This window comes from Herpailurus yagouaroundi, unplaced genomic scaffold, assembly GCF_014898765.1.
Source record: "Herpailurus yagouaroundi ecotype Mexico unplaced genomic scaffold, PumYag 142, whole genome shotgun sequence".
In the NCBI taxonomy this organism is placed as follows: Eukaryota; Metazoa; Chordata; class Mammalia; order Carnivora; family Felidae; genus Herpailurus; species Herpailurus yagouaroundi.
The window spans coordinates 36,482,408-36,497,546 of NW_024412397.1; the positions used below are offsets into that span (position 1 = coordinate 36,482,408).

Below are 15,139 nucleotides of genomic sequence, written 5' to 3' on the forward strand. Positions count from 1 at the left end.
AGATAGCACCTCCGGCCCTTCTGTCTTTCTCCCAGCTCTTCTCTGCTTTGCTCAGATGTGTTTCCTGCAAAAAGAGCCACTGAGGACAGGGGGCAGGTGGCGAGGTAGAGTTGGAGCTGACAGGCCAGCAGAGGAGAGAGGGGTGGAACCTGTCACCCTCAGTGAGGCTGTCTGGTCCCAGCAGGGAGAGAAGATTTAGTTCAACCACCTTCCTAAATCTGGGGGAGAGCAGTGTAACAGACTTACAGTGCACAGCTTTGAAAACTGTTCAGCTCTGCTAAGACTTGACTGTGGTCATCCGACGCAGATGTGGGTGGGGTGAGGGATTCGCCGGGGGGGGGGGAGATGAGAGGAGGAGGTAGAAGGATGCCTCATGCCGATCTCCAACTATGGGCAACCTGCAATCTCTTCTGTTTTGGCATATGGACTTACACAGATGTTGGTTATGTTTCTCTGGGCCCAACTCACCAAGACCATCTGAGCTCACGTGCACCTACTCTTGTGTATATTCACTGCGTGTACACACACCCTCTCCCCCATCTTTGATGGCTCATGGCTGTAAGGACAAATGTGAGGAAACATGAGCGAAAGCAGGAAGGAGACAAGAGAAAGAGGAAAGAGGCCAGTGGAGGCAGTGTCTAGGGCAGAGGTAAAAAGACAGAGTTATCACATAGGGAGAGTGAGGGAGGGGTCACGGACAGGCCCAATGTACCACGAACAGCCAAAAAAGCAGCTAGATCTTCAGTGGGGTCTGTACACCTGTCGCTTACATATCTCAAGGCCATTTGGAGACAAACACCCCAAATGAGACATTTGCAGGATGGGAACCTCGCCAAACTTAGTTTTGTATATTTTGCAGGATCTAACTCCATTTTACAAGAGAAAGGGCCTCTAAAGTCAAATAAATTCCAGGAGATACTAGGCTAAACAAAGCTATAAAGGTTTATTTACTGGAGGACTTGGGGCAGGGGGGGGGGGGGGGTGTTGTTTGTTAATGTGCCTTGAACTGTCCCAGATTGGCCTAGTGGTAAGCCTACTTGACCACAGAAGCCCCTTTTTCAGAGGCACCAGTTAGGGCCAGTTTAGGAAATGCTAATGTAAAATGTAGTCTCTGTAAGGAGTTGCATTCAAAGGACAAGAACCTTTGTCCTTAGAAGGAGAGACAGACACCCTTTCCTGAAGGGTGACTTCTAAACTAACTTTCAGAACCTTACCATCCCCAACTGGGAACTGCTTGTTTCAGAAGGTGACTGGGAGCCATAGATGGTTCTGTATCTCATTCTGGGATGTTGGGAGGAGTGAACCTGTGAAAAGCACTTATGCAGTCCCTGGGTAACAGGGAAGGCTCTCAACTAAGTTTTACTAATAGTGTTAATTTGTACACCACTATTGTTATTATAGATACCGTGAGGGTTTCATAGGGGACGCATCAATTACGTGCTTAGAATCCAGGGCAAGAGCACCTACTTCCCAAGTCTTGGATTGTTACTAGGGAGGTGCTGACAGCCCCTGGGGGCGAAGTGGTGGGTTTCTGCGAGTGGGACTGGATTTAGGCAAGTGTCTGCCAGGAGCCTGGCTGGGGGCAACCTTGCCCAGGACCGGGAGGGGGGCCGAGGGCCGTGAGGACTGTCAGACTGTCAGCCCCTGCCCTCCCCGCGGCCAAGGGGCCCTCGCGAGGGGGGGGGGGGCGGCTGGAAACGGCGGTGGAGAGGTTTTCTCCGGGGTGCCCCCCTCCCTCCCCCTCGCACTCCTCTCTCTCCCCAGGCCGGCACTCTGTGCCCTCCCGCTGCCAGGCCCCCTCCTGTCAGGGAGGACAGTGTCCAATAAACTCCTCCACCCGCAGGTGTGTCCGCCCTCCCACCGAAGGAGAGGGCTGAGGTGCCGGGGCCGGCCGGGGTGGGGGGCGAGGGCGCCCAGGAAAGTGGCGCCGCCCAAAGCCGCGGTGGAGCTGGGGAGGCCCTGCCGGGCGGCGCCGGTCGGCGAGGCCTGGAGCCCCGGACACGCCCACCCCGGGAGGGGCCGCGCGCTCGCGGGCTGTGGGGGGCGTGAGGCCGGGCCGGGGCGGGGCCCCGAGGGGGGGAGGAGCCTCGAGGCCCCCCCCCTCCTGCCCGAGGCGCGGCGGGAGCGCAGGGTGGGGCCGCCGCCCGCCCCGCCCCCGGGCCCCGCCCTTCTCCCCACCCACCCCTCCCCGCCGGGGCGGCCCCGTGGAAACCCAGGCCCTCGTCCCTCGTGTCTCGCCAGGCTTCGTGAGCTTCGACAACCCGGCCAGCGCGCAGACCGCCATCCAGGCCATGAACGGCTTCCAGATCGGCATGAAGAGGCTCAAGGTGCAGCTGAAGCGGCCCAAAGACGCCAATCGCCCATACTGAGCGCCGGCGGGAGCGTCCCCCGGGGGAGACCAGGACTCGCACAGGTAACCGGGGGCGGCCGGGGCGCGGGGACGGGGGGGTGGGGGGTTGAGGAAGGGACACCGGACGGACCCGCCGCCTCCTCTGGCCTTCTTGAGCTGAACCTTCACTTGCCTTGGACCCGCTGCGCCCAGCTCGACCTGCTCCTCACCGGGTGCCTAGGGGACAGGCCTAGAGCTGTGGTCGTACCGGCAGAAATGGGCATGGCCATCCCCCTGTTGCAGAGCCAAGAGAAGCAGGAGTGAGGGAACCTTGCTGAGAAGGTGGGGTGAGCCCTGGGCCTGTACACCCAGGTCTACATAGTAATCCTGTTTGCCGGAAAACCCTGGGGTGAGCCTGTGGCAAGCTCGGGGACTGGGAAACTTTGGTGGGGGGAACTGTCCACATCTCCTGGGGCCTTCTCCTAGACTCCCTGGTTCTCCCCTCCCCATCTGTCCTATCTTGAGGGCTGGTGGACTTTAGACAGGTGACTCCCTCACCCCTCCAATTCTAGAGCTCAGTCAGTCTGGGGCAGAAGCTGAGGAGGGTGATGGCACAGCACTGGGCCAGCTACCCTGCCTGCTTTAAAGAGGCCGTGACAAGTGGACAGTCATCACTTTTCCCTACTCAGTCTTGGTTCTGCCTTGCAGCTGGAGAAAAAGCTGCCCACTCCTCTTCCAGGCCACTTGTTCCCCTGGGTGAAGCAGCTTCCTGGGGAAAGTAGGGAGGGGGGAGATGTACCAGGCCCTCCTTCAACCTGGTATCCCACATTGCTGTGCACTCCTGTAGGCCCAGCTCACCCACAAGCCAAAGGCAAGCCTCCAAGCTCCTCTGCCCTGCACTCCGTCAGCAGTACTGTGCACCAGTCCCACTTAGGAACTTGAGACTCAGCACTGAATAAGACTGGCAAGAACCTTTGTCCTTAGAAGGGGAGACAGACAATAAACAATGACATGTGACCCAAGAGTAAATTATATAGTGTGTCAGAATTGTTGGTTACAGTTAAATCAGGGAGTTAGGGCAGGCCTTGTTTAGAAAGTGACATTCGAGAAAAGACTTTAGGAAGGTGAGGCAGGGAGCCATGCCAGCTTCTGGAGGAGTGAGTCCTTCATCTGAAGGAACAGCCAGTGCAATGCCTCCAAGGGGAGGGCAGGGTGGTGCATTTGAGAACTGCAGAACAAGGTGGCTGGAGGGGAGCCAGCTTGGGGGCATGGTGGGAGTAGAGATCTGAGAGGTGAGGAGAGGTGAGGAGGACCACCTGTGTTGGACCTATATAGACCATTGTAGGGACCGTGGCCACTCCTCTGAAACGGGGTAGTAGGTGGTGGGGAACCGTCGGAGAGCTCTGAGTAGAAGAGTGGCATTGACCCACTTGCATTTCAGCGTGATCACCGGTTGCTGTGTCGATACACAGTAGGACCCCAAGCAGAAGTTTAGTGCACAGACCACTCAGTCCAGGGCGACAGCAGTCGATGCAGTAGGATGGGTTTGCGTTCTTGATGTTCTTGGAAGGCAGAGCCAAGGATGCTGGTGTGACAGAAGGAGTCGAGGATGACACTCAGCTTTTGGCTGGAGCGACTAAAAGAGCAGAGTTGCCGTGACCCAAGATGAAGAGGGGTTGGGGGAAAGACCAGGCACATGAGAGTTAGACATTCAAGTGGAGGTTCAGAGTCTGGAGTTTGGGAGGGAGAGTCCCAGTTTCCCCATCTCCCCCCTCAAACCCTATCACCGCCAGCAGCCATCTTCCACCCACCTGCGAGCAGCAGGACTCACCTCTCAGAGGGGATGCTTGAGCCTCTACTCTCTGCAAGGCTGGAAAAGCAAAACCCGCCTCTCTTGCCTCCTGAGTTCCCACCCCCTGCCCGTCTCTGGCTTCCGTGAAGATGTGTTCTCACGTATGCATTCCGAGTGGGGTACCTTCTCGGGCCGGGCACCGGGCTTGGTGCTGGGATGCAAAGGTGAACGGGTCACCATCCTGCCTGCACGAGCTTCTGGCTCTGCAAGCACAGACCGCAGGAAGCAGCTTGCAGGTGGGTGTACTTCCATAGGAGTGGGGACCGTTCAGTGAAAGCAGCCCTTTCTGGACAGAGAGCAGGTTTCCTTAACGTAAGCTTAGCTCTGCCACTGAGGCATGACCTGTTGGGCTTCCGTTTCTGCATTAATGAAACCAAGGTATTGAAGGCATCAGAGGAGGGGGTGTGCTCCAGGGCCATGCCCTGAGATTCTGAGGGGCCCCTGTTGGGTGTATTCTGTGGCTCCCGTGAAGGTGGCCGGTCTGAGCCTTCTAGACCTAGATGCCAAGCCAGGATAGAAACTGTAGGTCAGAGAAATCCGCAGAGGAGGAGGTAAGTAAGGCACATTTGTTGTTTGGCACAGAAGATAGGAAGTGGTCCACAGGGTAGAACCAGCCAGCAGTCATAGCTGGAGTGAGGGCTTGAGAGGTGTGGTTTAGAAAGCAGAGGGGTTCTTCCACCAGGGAAAGTGAAGGCCAGACAGATGAGAACCCGGACTTCACGTGGTGCTCACCGCGCACGGGGCACAGTTCCTGCAGGTAACAAGTCTAAGGTGTAATGGTAAAGCTGTGACTGCCTTTAACGTGGGTAGTGTTAGCATCCCATTTTAAAGACAGAACACAAAAGATGAAGTCACTTGCCCATCAGCTACTGAGTGGTAGAGCCACGATTTGAAGCCGTGGCCCAGTTACAGAGGCTGTGCTCGTAATGCCTTTAAGTAAGGAGAGTGATAACTTCCCCACTGTTATCCTAGTCCCAGCCCTCCCAGCCCAGAGTCTTGTCCTGAAGACATCTCATGTCTCTGGGCTCCTCCCTACTAAGCAGTCTTCCAAAAAACTATGACGTAACGTAACTCCCACAAATAACGCTGACTTTTAATCCATTTAGACAGCATTTTAACAAAAGGGGATTTCAGGCTTCCCAACCTGAGACTGCTTGAGGCTGTAACAGAAGGAGGCGCTAAGACCAGGTGTGGGCTGGGGGGACTTCAGTGAGAAGTGGAGGAACTAACATGCAAAAGGTGCTAAAATACTCAGGATTTTACTGACCAGTAAAGGGTGTTTGTAAATGATGAGTCCTAGGTGCTCAGAAGGGCAGGGCTGACCTGAGCAGTGGCGGAGGGACAAGCCATAGCTAGGAGCAAAGGGGTCATGGGGAGGAGGAGATCTCAGGGCCTGGCTGGCCACCCGCAGTGGCAGTGATGAAGGCAACATCACGGTGTCACAGCGTGGGGGCCAGGGCCTGGCCAGAACAGAAGTGTGGTGGGTCCAGGGGAGGAGAGGGACCCTGGGCAGGGCAGCTGGAGGGAGCGTAGTTGGGTGTAGGTTCCATAAGGGGAGGCCCAGGTAGGCTGGGGTGGGGTTGGGTCGCATTGGTTCTCTGCATCCTGCTGTCTCCCGAGGGTGTGATTCCCCCACCTGCTTCTGGCTTCCCAGCTGCCCCTGCCCCTCTGGCTGCTTGGGCTCATTATCTTGTACCAAGGTGGGAGGTTCTCCAAGAAATCTTTACTAGGAAACTAAGAGGAAGGAAGCAGAGGCAGGAAGACTGGGCAGAAATACAAACACGCCAGGTCCACAGCCAGTGAGCAGCACACCCAAGTCCCTTGTCCTGCCACGGAGGTCAGTAGCATGCGCTGGGCCCCAAGCTGAGGGCAGGTTTGCAGACCCCTAACTCTGTGCTTCTGTGGCCGGAGGACACTGCACAGCATGTCTGACCTCAGTGGGAGTCCTCTCTCTTCCGGGCCCTGGGCTGTGGCTCTGAGTGTGCTTTTGCACGGTGTCTGCTCTGAGCTGTGCAGGTTTGGGTGCTCTGGGCCTGACCTGCACAGGGCTGGGCCGTGGCTTTGGGCCTTGGCCTTCTCTGACTGGATCCCAGCTGTGTTTAGAACCTGGCATCTGAATTGGCTTAGCTGACCAGGTCAGCTAATTTCCTGTCCCAGGTCATGAGTTGGAGCTCCCCAGGCCTGATTCAAGCTCCCTCACTGGTCAGTGACCCTGCTGCCACCTCTGGAACTGTACTTTGTGAGGATCTTTGAGAGGGTGGCCAAGAAGGGGTCACCCCTGCAGGCAGAGGCCCGGCTGCTCCCCAGTGAAGAGAGTAGCCAGCTAGTCAGCCGTGCACCGGCAGAGCCCTGGGGAGGTTCCTTAGGGATTGGATGAGTGTGACCGTGTGTTTGTGTTTGGGGGCCAAGCATGTGTGTGTGTGAGGGGCAAGGGTGTGCACAAGGAGTTCTCCACATTGGGCTTTGAGGAGGTGCCGTGTGATAGGCTTGGATCCTCAAGACCCAGGACGGCACAGGCACCAAAGGGCAGCTAGGGGCAGACTTGGGGCAGGCAAAGGAGCAAGTTCAGTGGGGAGGAATGGGCACCCTTGAAATGCTCAGGGCGGGGGGCGGGGGCTGGGGAAAGGAGGGGAGTTCCGCAGGGGGGTCCCTTATTTGCAGTTGCCAGAGCTGACACCTGGTGGCACTGCCCTCCTCGGTTCTTAGGCCTCCTCTCCCACCCAAAGGGATCAGCCCATTCATTGGATATCCTGGGTGGGTCTAAGGGTTTTCTTTGGGGAAGGGCTGGAGATGTGGCATGTCAGGACTTCTGGGCCATGCGATGGGCCCCGGTCTCAGTGAGGGAGATCTGCTGTTGGAAGAACAAGAGCCCGGCTTGGATGGGCAGGCAGGCAGGGGGCGTGGAGGGAGAGCTTCTTGATGAAGGCAGAGCTGGAGGCTGGGTCACCCCTCAGCTACTTGGTAGCTTATCCACAGTGACATTTCAGGTCCCAGGCTTCCCTCCCACACTCCCTGAAGAAAGACATAAAGCTTAGGGTGGAAGTCTGCTCTGTGCAGAAGCCCGGTGGATTGAGAGCCCTGCAGATAAGCCGGGTGCGGAGGCTTTGGCACAGGCCTGAGTGCCGCAGGGGAGCAGGGGCTGGGGAGCAAGCTCAAAGGTAACCATGAGGAGGGGGTAGGGCTGGGGACCCCCAAATCCCCAGGTTGGGGCAAAGGACCGTGAAGTGGTGAGGAGTGCAGAAGATAACTCAAAGTGGAAACATTTGATGATGCCTGACAGAGAAGGGGACTCAGCCTCAACCACTTGGGGCTCCGCCAGTAAAGAAGGCAGGTAAGGGCCTGTGAGATGGGCCAGTCTAGAAAGATACACATGCAGGGGTGTAGGGAATGGAGAAGGAGGAGGTGGAGTAAGGGAGGTCAGCAGAGCAGGAGTGACAGCAGCAGAGACTGGAGACCTACAGCCAGAGCACCTCCCTCTCTGGTGGACTGTCCTTTTCTGTGTTACCCACCCTGCAGGATGCTCTGTAGTCTTCCATTTAGCCCTGTCACGGGTCAGCACTGTGGGCCTTCTTAAGGCTTCACAGGCCGGGAAGCAGCTTCACTTTGGCCACGTGGGCCACCTTGGGAGCAAAGCAAAGGGTACGAAGTGATCGTGAAATGAAGTCAGCGATGCCGAGGCGTGTTTATAGAATTCCGGTAACATTGATGTGATTTACTCTCCATCTCAAAACTGAACATGTTCGTTTTCTGAAGGTTCTGAGAAAAGAGGGTTGAGGCAGAACGGAAGAGGAGAGAGGACCATAGCACCACACAGTGGGTGCTCCTGCTGTGGAGACGCCCTTCTCTAGGAATGGTGGCCAAGGCGGGACCAAAGGGGCGGGAGGGCCGAGTTGCTGTCGGTGTGGACAGTACTGCAGCAGCAAAGTGCTCCGTGGATGGACCCTTGGGATACAAGTCACCCTAGCCAGCCTCTGATCTACCCTGCAATTCAGGGCCACCCTGACAGGCTCCCCCTGCTGGTCCACAGGCTGACGCCACAGAAGGCTGGGGTGGGGTGAGGAGAGCGTGACCCCCCACCCCCCCCCCCAACCGGGGAGAGAGAACCGTGGATGATACAAAGCAGAGAGTGTGCTCCCCGATCTGCTTGCTGGCCACAGTGGCTTGAGGGGCTGTTTTCTTTTTTCCTAGCCCTCTTGCCAAACTGCCCACGCCCCTCCTCCTCTTCCCAACGCATGATGGATGCCCTTAGTGGCCCTGTGTGAGGTTCTGCTACTGTTCACAGTGGATCACGTGTCTGCATAAACAACCGTGTGTGTGTACGTGTGTGTGCGTGTGTGTGTGTGTGTTGATGTGCCCATGTCCTTTGTCTGCCGGCTTCCTCCATTCTTTGAGTTCGTTTCAGTTCTCTTATGATTTGACTGCTGTTCTCTCATCCGAGCTTTTAGATTGATGCTGTGGTCTGGTGCTGTATAAATATTTTTCCTTTTGATTTTGTTTTAACTTTTCCTTGCCCTTCTTCACCCTCAACCCAACCGTCCCTGCCCTTCCACACTCCCCAACCCCACCCGACCTGCCCCCACCTCTTCCCTCCCCCTTGCCCACACTCTCTTGTCCTCTCTTTCTTTCTCTCTCTCTCTCTCTACATATATAAATATATATATAAATCTTTTCTTCTTTTGTCATTCAATCAAATTCCAACAACCCAACCAGGGCCAGTCAAATCCACCACAGTCTCGCGCTGAGCTAGGAATAAAGTTCACGTAATCACATGAGAGTGGAGAAAACAGTCCCCCATCCGTAAGTTCAAATCAACTCAAAGTTCACAGTGTGACATGATGGCGTCATGTAACAAGGCTAAGAATCGGTTGCATGACAATTGCCGTCAAGTTTCGTGGAGGTGCTGTGATTGGAGCGTTTTTCTTGGATGTTGTATCAGTTGATGATTGGCCAGTCATGATCACACGTGCATTTTCTTGACTTTTGTGCTGCCACAATCTTTTTTGCTGTGCTCATTTTTGTTTTGTTCTTGGTGCTTGCAGTGGTTTTACTTTCTGTTGTTTGGTTTTTCTTGTTCAGCGTTTTTTATGCTTCTCTAGATGTCACATAGAGAAAAAAACAAAACAAAAGAACAAAAAAATAGTAAAAATAAAGATGAATTCCTGAATTATCGAACATGGGATCATTTAACTGTGCAAACCATTATTTTTTTTTCTTAAAATTAAGGAAAACATCTTAAAAATATCTATGCGTGGTTGATTTACTTGCACTTGAAAATATTGTGATTTTATTTTTTTCTAGAAATTTGGGGGCCTTTTTCAATTGACATTTTCCTAGGTCTGGTCTTTTTCCAGTTAGGCTATTTTAAATCTCACTTCAAAAGGAAAAACAAAAACAAAAACAAAATCTCTACTGTTACAGAATGATTTAAAAAAAAAAAAATTCTAAACCAAAAACTAGAGTACAAAGCCAGAGGCCTCTGAGAGAGAGCCTGGTAACAATTGTAAGGTTTGTATTGTAGCCACTTCTGCTAAATTAAATGTGGGGAGGGGAGGTGGGGGACCGGGGGTTGGGGGGGGGATTTTTGGTTGGTTTGGAAAAAACAGTACCGACAAAAGCAAAATGCACCTTTTTGTTTACAACTGAAAAAGGGTCCTTGACAAGTGTTTTTTAATTTTATTATTATTTTATTTGGTGTTGTAATTGTTTAGACTGCTGTGTACGGTTTGCTGTTTGTTGAATCAACAGTGTGAAAAACCTGCCAGCATGGATTGATATACGCATGACGTTGTCCCCTCAGCTGGGGGCTTTGCAGTTCTAACTCTCTTGATGTAACCAGTCACCCCCATGTATAAGTGAAAGCTGCTTGCTATACTGGAGATGAGTCTCATTTGTTAATTCACAATGATTAAGCATTCTCCTTCTGATTCTAGTCAGATCATGATTTTTTTTTTCTTAAAAGCAAAACAAAACATCAAAAAAACTCACCACTCAAAAAATCGAGAACTGAGTTAATTTGTTTAAGCTTGATGATGAAATCCGTTCTAACTTTTTTAGGTTCTCCCATCCGCTCCCTTGAAGTTCCGAATTTCCTCTAAATTCCCTGGCATGTATGAGAAAAATATTATGTGTGTGTGTGTGTGTGTATGTGTGTATCTATGCATATACATACACACATATCCATGTATATCCACATATGTGCAGGTGAATATATTCTACACATATATCCAGATATACATATATATACATAGCCTCGCAAATAGTTTCTGATCCTGGGAAAGAAGCTGTTGGCTGGAAACTGGGCAAAGGTTCAGCGAAATTCATGTCACGGATGTCTTGCTTCTTTTCCTCGAGCAGGGGAGGAGTGGGCTGGGCTGCTAGATTTTTTTGCTATCTTGTTTGCTAGGCTTCTGTATACATATTGTATCTGGGCTAGATCCCTCAGACATCGGTTTAATTGTGAATTCATATCCCACAGTCCCAAATTTTTCCTTTAGACCTAGCCATCCCCCCATTCCAGAACTCTAAAGGAACCCAAATCGAGACCCCCTCTCCCAGCAACCAAACCTCAGCTACAACCATCGCCACTAGACCTCCAGTGGTTTCTTACTCTGAATAGAAGAGTCGATTTCTTTTCTATGTATCATGATCATGACTAATTCTCATATTGGTCTCTCCCCTCCCTCCCGCCATCCCCCAAAGCTCCCACCCTAACCCCTGAGGCAGGGTCCTTTTGGTGTTTGGATGCATTTTGTGTTTCCTCTCTTGACTTAATCAGCCCTGATTTTCTTCATTTTAGGGCAGGATGCTGAACGGGCTACATTAAAAAACAAACCTCTCTCTATATATATTTATAAATGAGAACTGTTGGATGACACCTTTGACATATCAGCCAATATCAATCAAGCTGAAGACTCCAGACACTCTCTGTGACTGTAACATTTCTTCAAGGAAAGTATAGCGTCTGTGGAGTTCAGAGGGCACGTGTTTGGGGGAAAAATATATATGACACAAAGAAGAAGATGATGAAGAAAAATGAGAAAAAAAAAAAACACAAAAAAGGCAACTTTAAAACAAAATAACTTGAGACCAGATGGGGAGGCTGAAAGGCTGGGAAGAGGGAAGAGACGCTGCTTACCGATCCCCGGGGCTTTTCCAGCCCATGGGCGCCTGAGGCAGGCTGGGGCTAGCGGTGTGGTGGGGCCTGGTCCCCAGGGGGCGGCGGGGAGGCCGCCGCTGAGCATCTCTATCTGTCATTCCTTTAGCTATTTAGGGACCAAAGGACCAAACTTTTTATTGCAGCTGTGTAGCTCTATGCCCAATAGAGGGGGATGGAGGAAAACCTCCTTCCTGCCTCATGGCTGTTCTTGAAACAGCTTAGAGCGATTCTATGAAAAATGTAATAAAAAAAACAAAAACAAAAAAAAAAAAAAAAAAAAAACAAAAACAAAAAAAAAAGGAAAAATAATGCTTCAATGCTTTTAAAACAGCAAGGTAATAGTTCTTTGATACTTTGAGAGGCGCTTTGATTACCCTCGTTCAAGTCTATGACACTTTCCTATGGTTTTCTGTATTATATGTCTGGATGGAGCTGTTAAGATGAACAAAATGGTGGATATTTGGGGAAAGCAACAAAAATATTAAAACTCATTAACCGTGAAGTGTGAGAAAACAAGGAGGGGACAAAAGGGACTTACAAGGCAAGATAACTGTTGTGAAAAGTCTGTAAATGCTTCTAACTCTTCCCCCTCTTAAAATCATAATAGTTGTACAGAATTTTAAAAAGGAGAAGTTTAAAATACCTATATAATAGAAGAAAAATTAGAGGAAAGCAAAAAATAAAAAAAAAAAATAAAAAAGGAAAAAAAAAACCTATAGAAGTTAGCGTTACTGCTAAAATCCCAGATGTTGTAGGACTGTACTTTTGTAGAGTTTAGACTGAGCATCGATCCCTTCTCCCCGCGAGTGCTGTCGGACGCCGTGGACCCCGAGGGCCAGGCCGGACTCGGCCGGACTCGCCCAGACCTGCGGGCTCCTGGCCGCGCACCGCCGGTGGGGGCCGCGCCATCGCGGGAAAGCCGCCGCCCCGCCCTCGCCTGCTTCGCTCGGGAGCTGCGCGCGCTCGCCCGCTCTCCGCAAGCCCTCGACACCTGCCGCTTCACTCGCCTTCCATGCTTGCTCCAGAGACTTTCCGGGCAAGGGAGACCTGGGAAATTCATCTTAAAACAACTAAACAACACACACACACACAAAAACCTTAAACAAGAGAGAGAAAAATAAACAATCTTTGAAGAATTTCTGAAACTGTTTACAAGGAATTTTGAAAAACAGGGATGTTTAAATGATGCCGGCTCTGTTTTTCTGTAAATAAATTTGCATATTTTGTAGGACTTTTAATTGTAATGATAGAGAAAAAAAACAAGGAAAACTATTTAATGAAAGCACGATATTTATCTTTGGTAAATGACTTTAGAGCAGTTAAAAAAGACATTGCTTAAAAAACTCAGAATCAGAAAAAACACTGAATTATTTAAGAACACATATATTTTAAAGTATAACATATTTATTATAATTTATTTGCACCGTTGGGAAGACTTGCTTTGGCATTCTGCCTTGATACCCTCCTCTCATTGATGTCCGGGTCATCTGGAGGCCAGGAGGCTCATGGACCTACCATTTTCCCCTTTTTTTGCTTTAGAAGAACAAATGTCTGGTTCCTCTTAGGCCTCCTGCCCTTCCTTTCTTTCTGTCTATTTTGTTAGTTAATTATTATTTTTTAAATTTTCTTTTTCTTTCTCTTGGCTCCTCCTTTTAGGATGTCCAGATGTTGTAAAAAAAAAAAAAAAAAAAAACAGCCGCAGTTCAGTACAACTGCTCTTTTCACACTCAACTCCCTAAAACTCCTTGTAACCTTCTGTAACTATTGGATGACGCTTTCTCCAGCTTAGCCCTAAATAAAGCACAGTTTAAAAGAAAAAATCAAAACGAGACTCTTCGATGGTCTGTGCTGCTTGGAATCTGGCCAGCTGTGTCTTGAAACCCCAAGGCTGACCCACTGGAAGTAGCCTGGTCCTGCTCCCCATGGAGTCTGTGCGCTCTCCTGGCCCAAGGTTGGAGTGCTTTCTGGGAGGCAATGTGGGCAATAAAAGGAGGCCCTGTTGCACACTATGAAACATCTCTCAACGGGTGGGGTGTCTCTGGAAGTCTCCATTGCAGCCCCATTCTTTTGGTTCCTGGGCAGGAAGGGCCACAGTGCCCAGACACAACAAAGTCCCTCTTTCCTCCCTGACAAGAGGAAACTGAGGCCACCTGACCTGAGTTTGGGGGTGGGGGGGGGAGAGTGTGAAGCACTGTGAGGAGTTTGGGAAGGAGGCAGTGGAGGCAGGGACCACAGTAAAGGAAAGATGAGGACACAGCCCTAAACTTCCCAGCAAGCATTTTCTCTTGGCCCTGCACCTTCCACTGTGTTGACAGTTTGCATAGATGGAGAAAACTGAGTTCTGGAGGACGCCCTCAGAGTCACGGTTCTGGTGGAAGGGGGTGTAGTGGGAGGAGCTTCCTGGAGTGCTCCCACCTCTCTCCCTTGAGAGAGATGTCCGAACCCTGAAAGCCAGAGGAGGGTTGAGAAGAAATGCGTGTGTTGAGGGGTGGGGTTTCCAAAGGAAGAAGGATGGGAACCAGGACTTGGGGTGGAGAGGTGGCAAGGAGGGAGCAGGTCTTTCTGAGGTGAGAGCTCAGAAAGAGGCACGTCAGCCACAAGCCTTCATCAGGCTGTGTCCTGGGACAGAACTTCTCTAGCCTGTCTCACTACCCTCGGTCCTGCAGCCTGCTCTGGGAATGGGCCGAGTCCACCGAGCTTCTCCATCTCTTTCCACCTGAGGGGGCAGGCAAGCCTCCTGGCTTCGGTGCCTGGCCTGGGGGAGAAGGCAGGAGCGCTGGGAGACAAGGGTCCTTGTAGGTCTGTCTGTGCCCTCCTGTGGGAGAGTGGGGAACGGCTTCAGCCCTCAGATGTCTTCTCTGAAGTGAGTTGATAGCAGAGATCAGAACCCCAGCTCCAGAGTCATACCTGGACCCCGTGTTCCATCCTCTGTTCCCACCTCTGTTCCCAAGGCCAGGGGCCAAGTCCCCGTTTCTCACACGAGCTTGTGAAATGTTCGCCTGAATGTATCAGGAAATGGGGCAGGCCTTCAAGCCTTGACTTAACTGTGGAGATGGCTCCAAGATGAGACCCTCAGTGTCCCCTAAACTAACCCCACTTTCCCTGCCCACCAGGCTACGAGGACGGGTGATGGATGGGCTGCTTGGCCCATTCTGGGGAGCTTGTGGGGAGCTGGACTCCTTGAAAGAATTCATGGCAAGGGGGATGAGTCACGTCACACCGGGTGTTGTGCTACCCTGTGAGGACCGGGAAGGTGTTTCCTAAGGAATTCTCTGGGCTTTTGTGCCTCAGACTATTCGAAACCATGCTTTCTGTTGGACATTCGCAGCCGAAAGCCAGTGAGTCTGTCAGAGGATAACGGCCTTCACACCACTTCCCCCTGCCTCTCTCAGACCCCAGAAGGCCTCACTGGCCTCCCCTCCCCCTGACTGCCCTTCTCTCGGGCATAACTTTCCCCCAACCTCCACTGCTGAGGCTCAGGGACAGTGGGGGCCCTGGGAGCTGCCCCCAGGGAGCTGGGCTGTGAAGGGGGTTGGCCAGTTTTGCTCTGTTCCAGGTATGGTTGACTGAGAGAAGAGATGAAAACACAGGGCCCAGATGTGAATATGCCAGTTCTAGAAAATAATCCTCTACTTAAAACCACACACCAAGTGACTAATGAATGCATAGAATATTTGAGAGAGAATACAGTTTATTAACCTCTGGGGGAAAGTCACAGATTCTTTGAAAACTTGCCGAAAACTATCAGGTCACTTTGCCCACAATCACAGGGAGTTCAGGGACCCACATCGTTTCCTGGCTA

General features: G+C 51.7%; 1 protein-coding gene across 50 annotated transcripts in view; it reads left to right on the forward strand.

Moving 5' to 3' along the window:
• CELF4 (CUGBP Elav-like family member 4) overlaps positions 1–13,163 on the forward strand; it is a 297,460-nt gene extending 284,297 nt beyond the window's left edge. For 38 of the 50 annotated variants that reach the window (XM_040478971.1, XM_040478978.1, XM_040478993.1 and 35 more), the window contains 2 exons: positions 2,242–2,413; positions 10,978–13,163. In XM_040478971.1, the coding sequence (XP_040334905.1) occupies positions 2,242–2,369 (128 nt within the window). In that variant the 3' untranslated portion in view covers positions 2,370–2,413; positions 10,978–13,163. Of the gene's footprint in view, positions 1–1,764; positions 1,844–2,241; positions 2,414–8,891; positions 8,979–10,977 lie in introns of those variants that run through there. The other 12 variants (XM_040478961.1, XM_040478963.1, XM_040478962.1 and 9 more) reach the window with 4 other exon arrangements.
• The last annotated feature ends 1,976 nt before the right edge of the window (positions 13,164–15,139 follow it).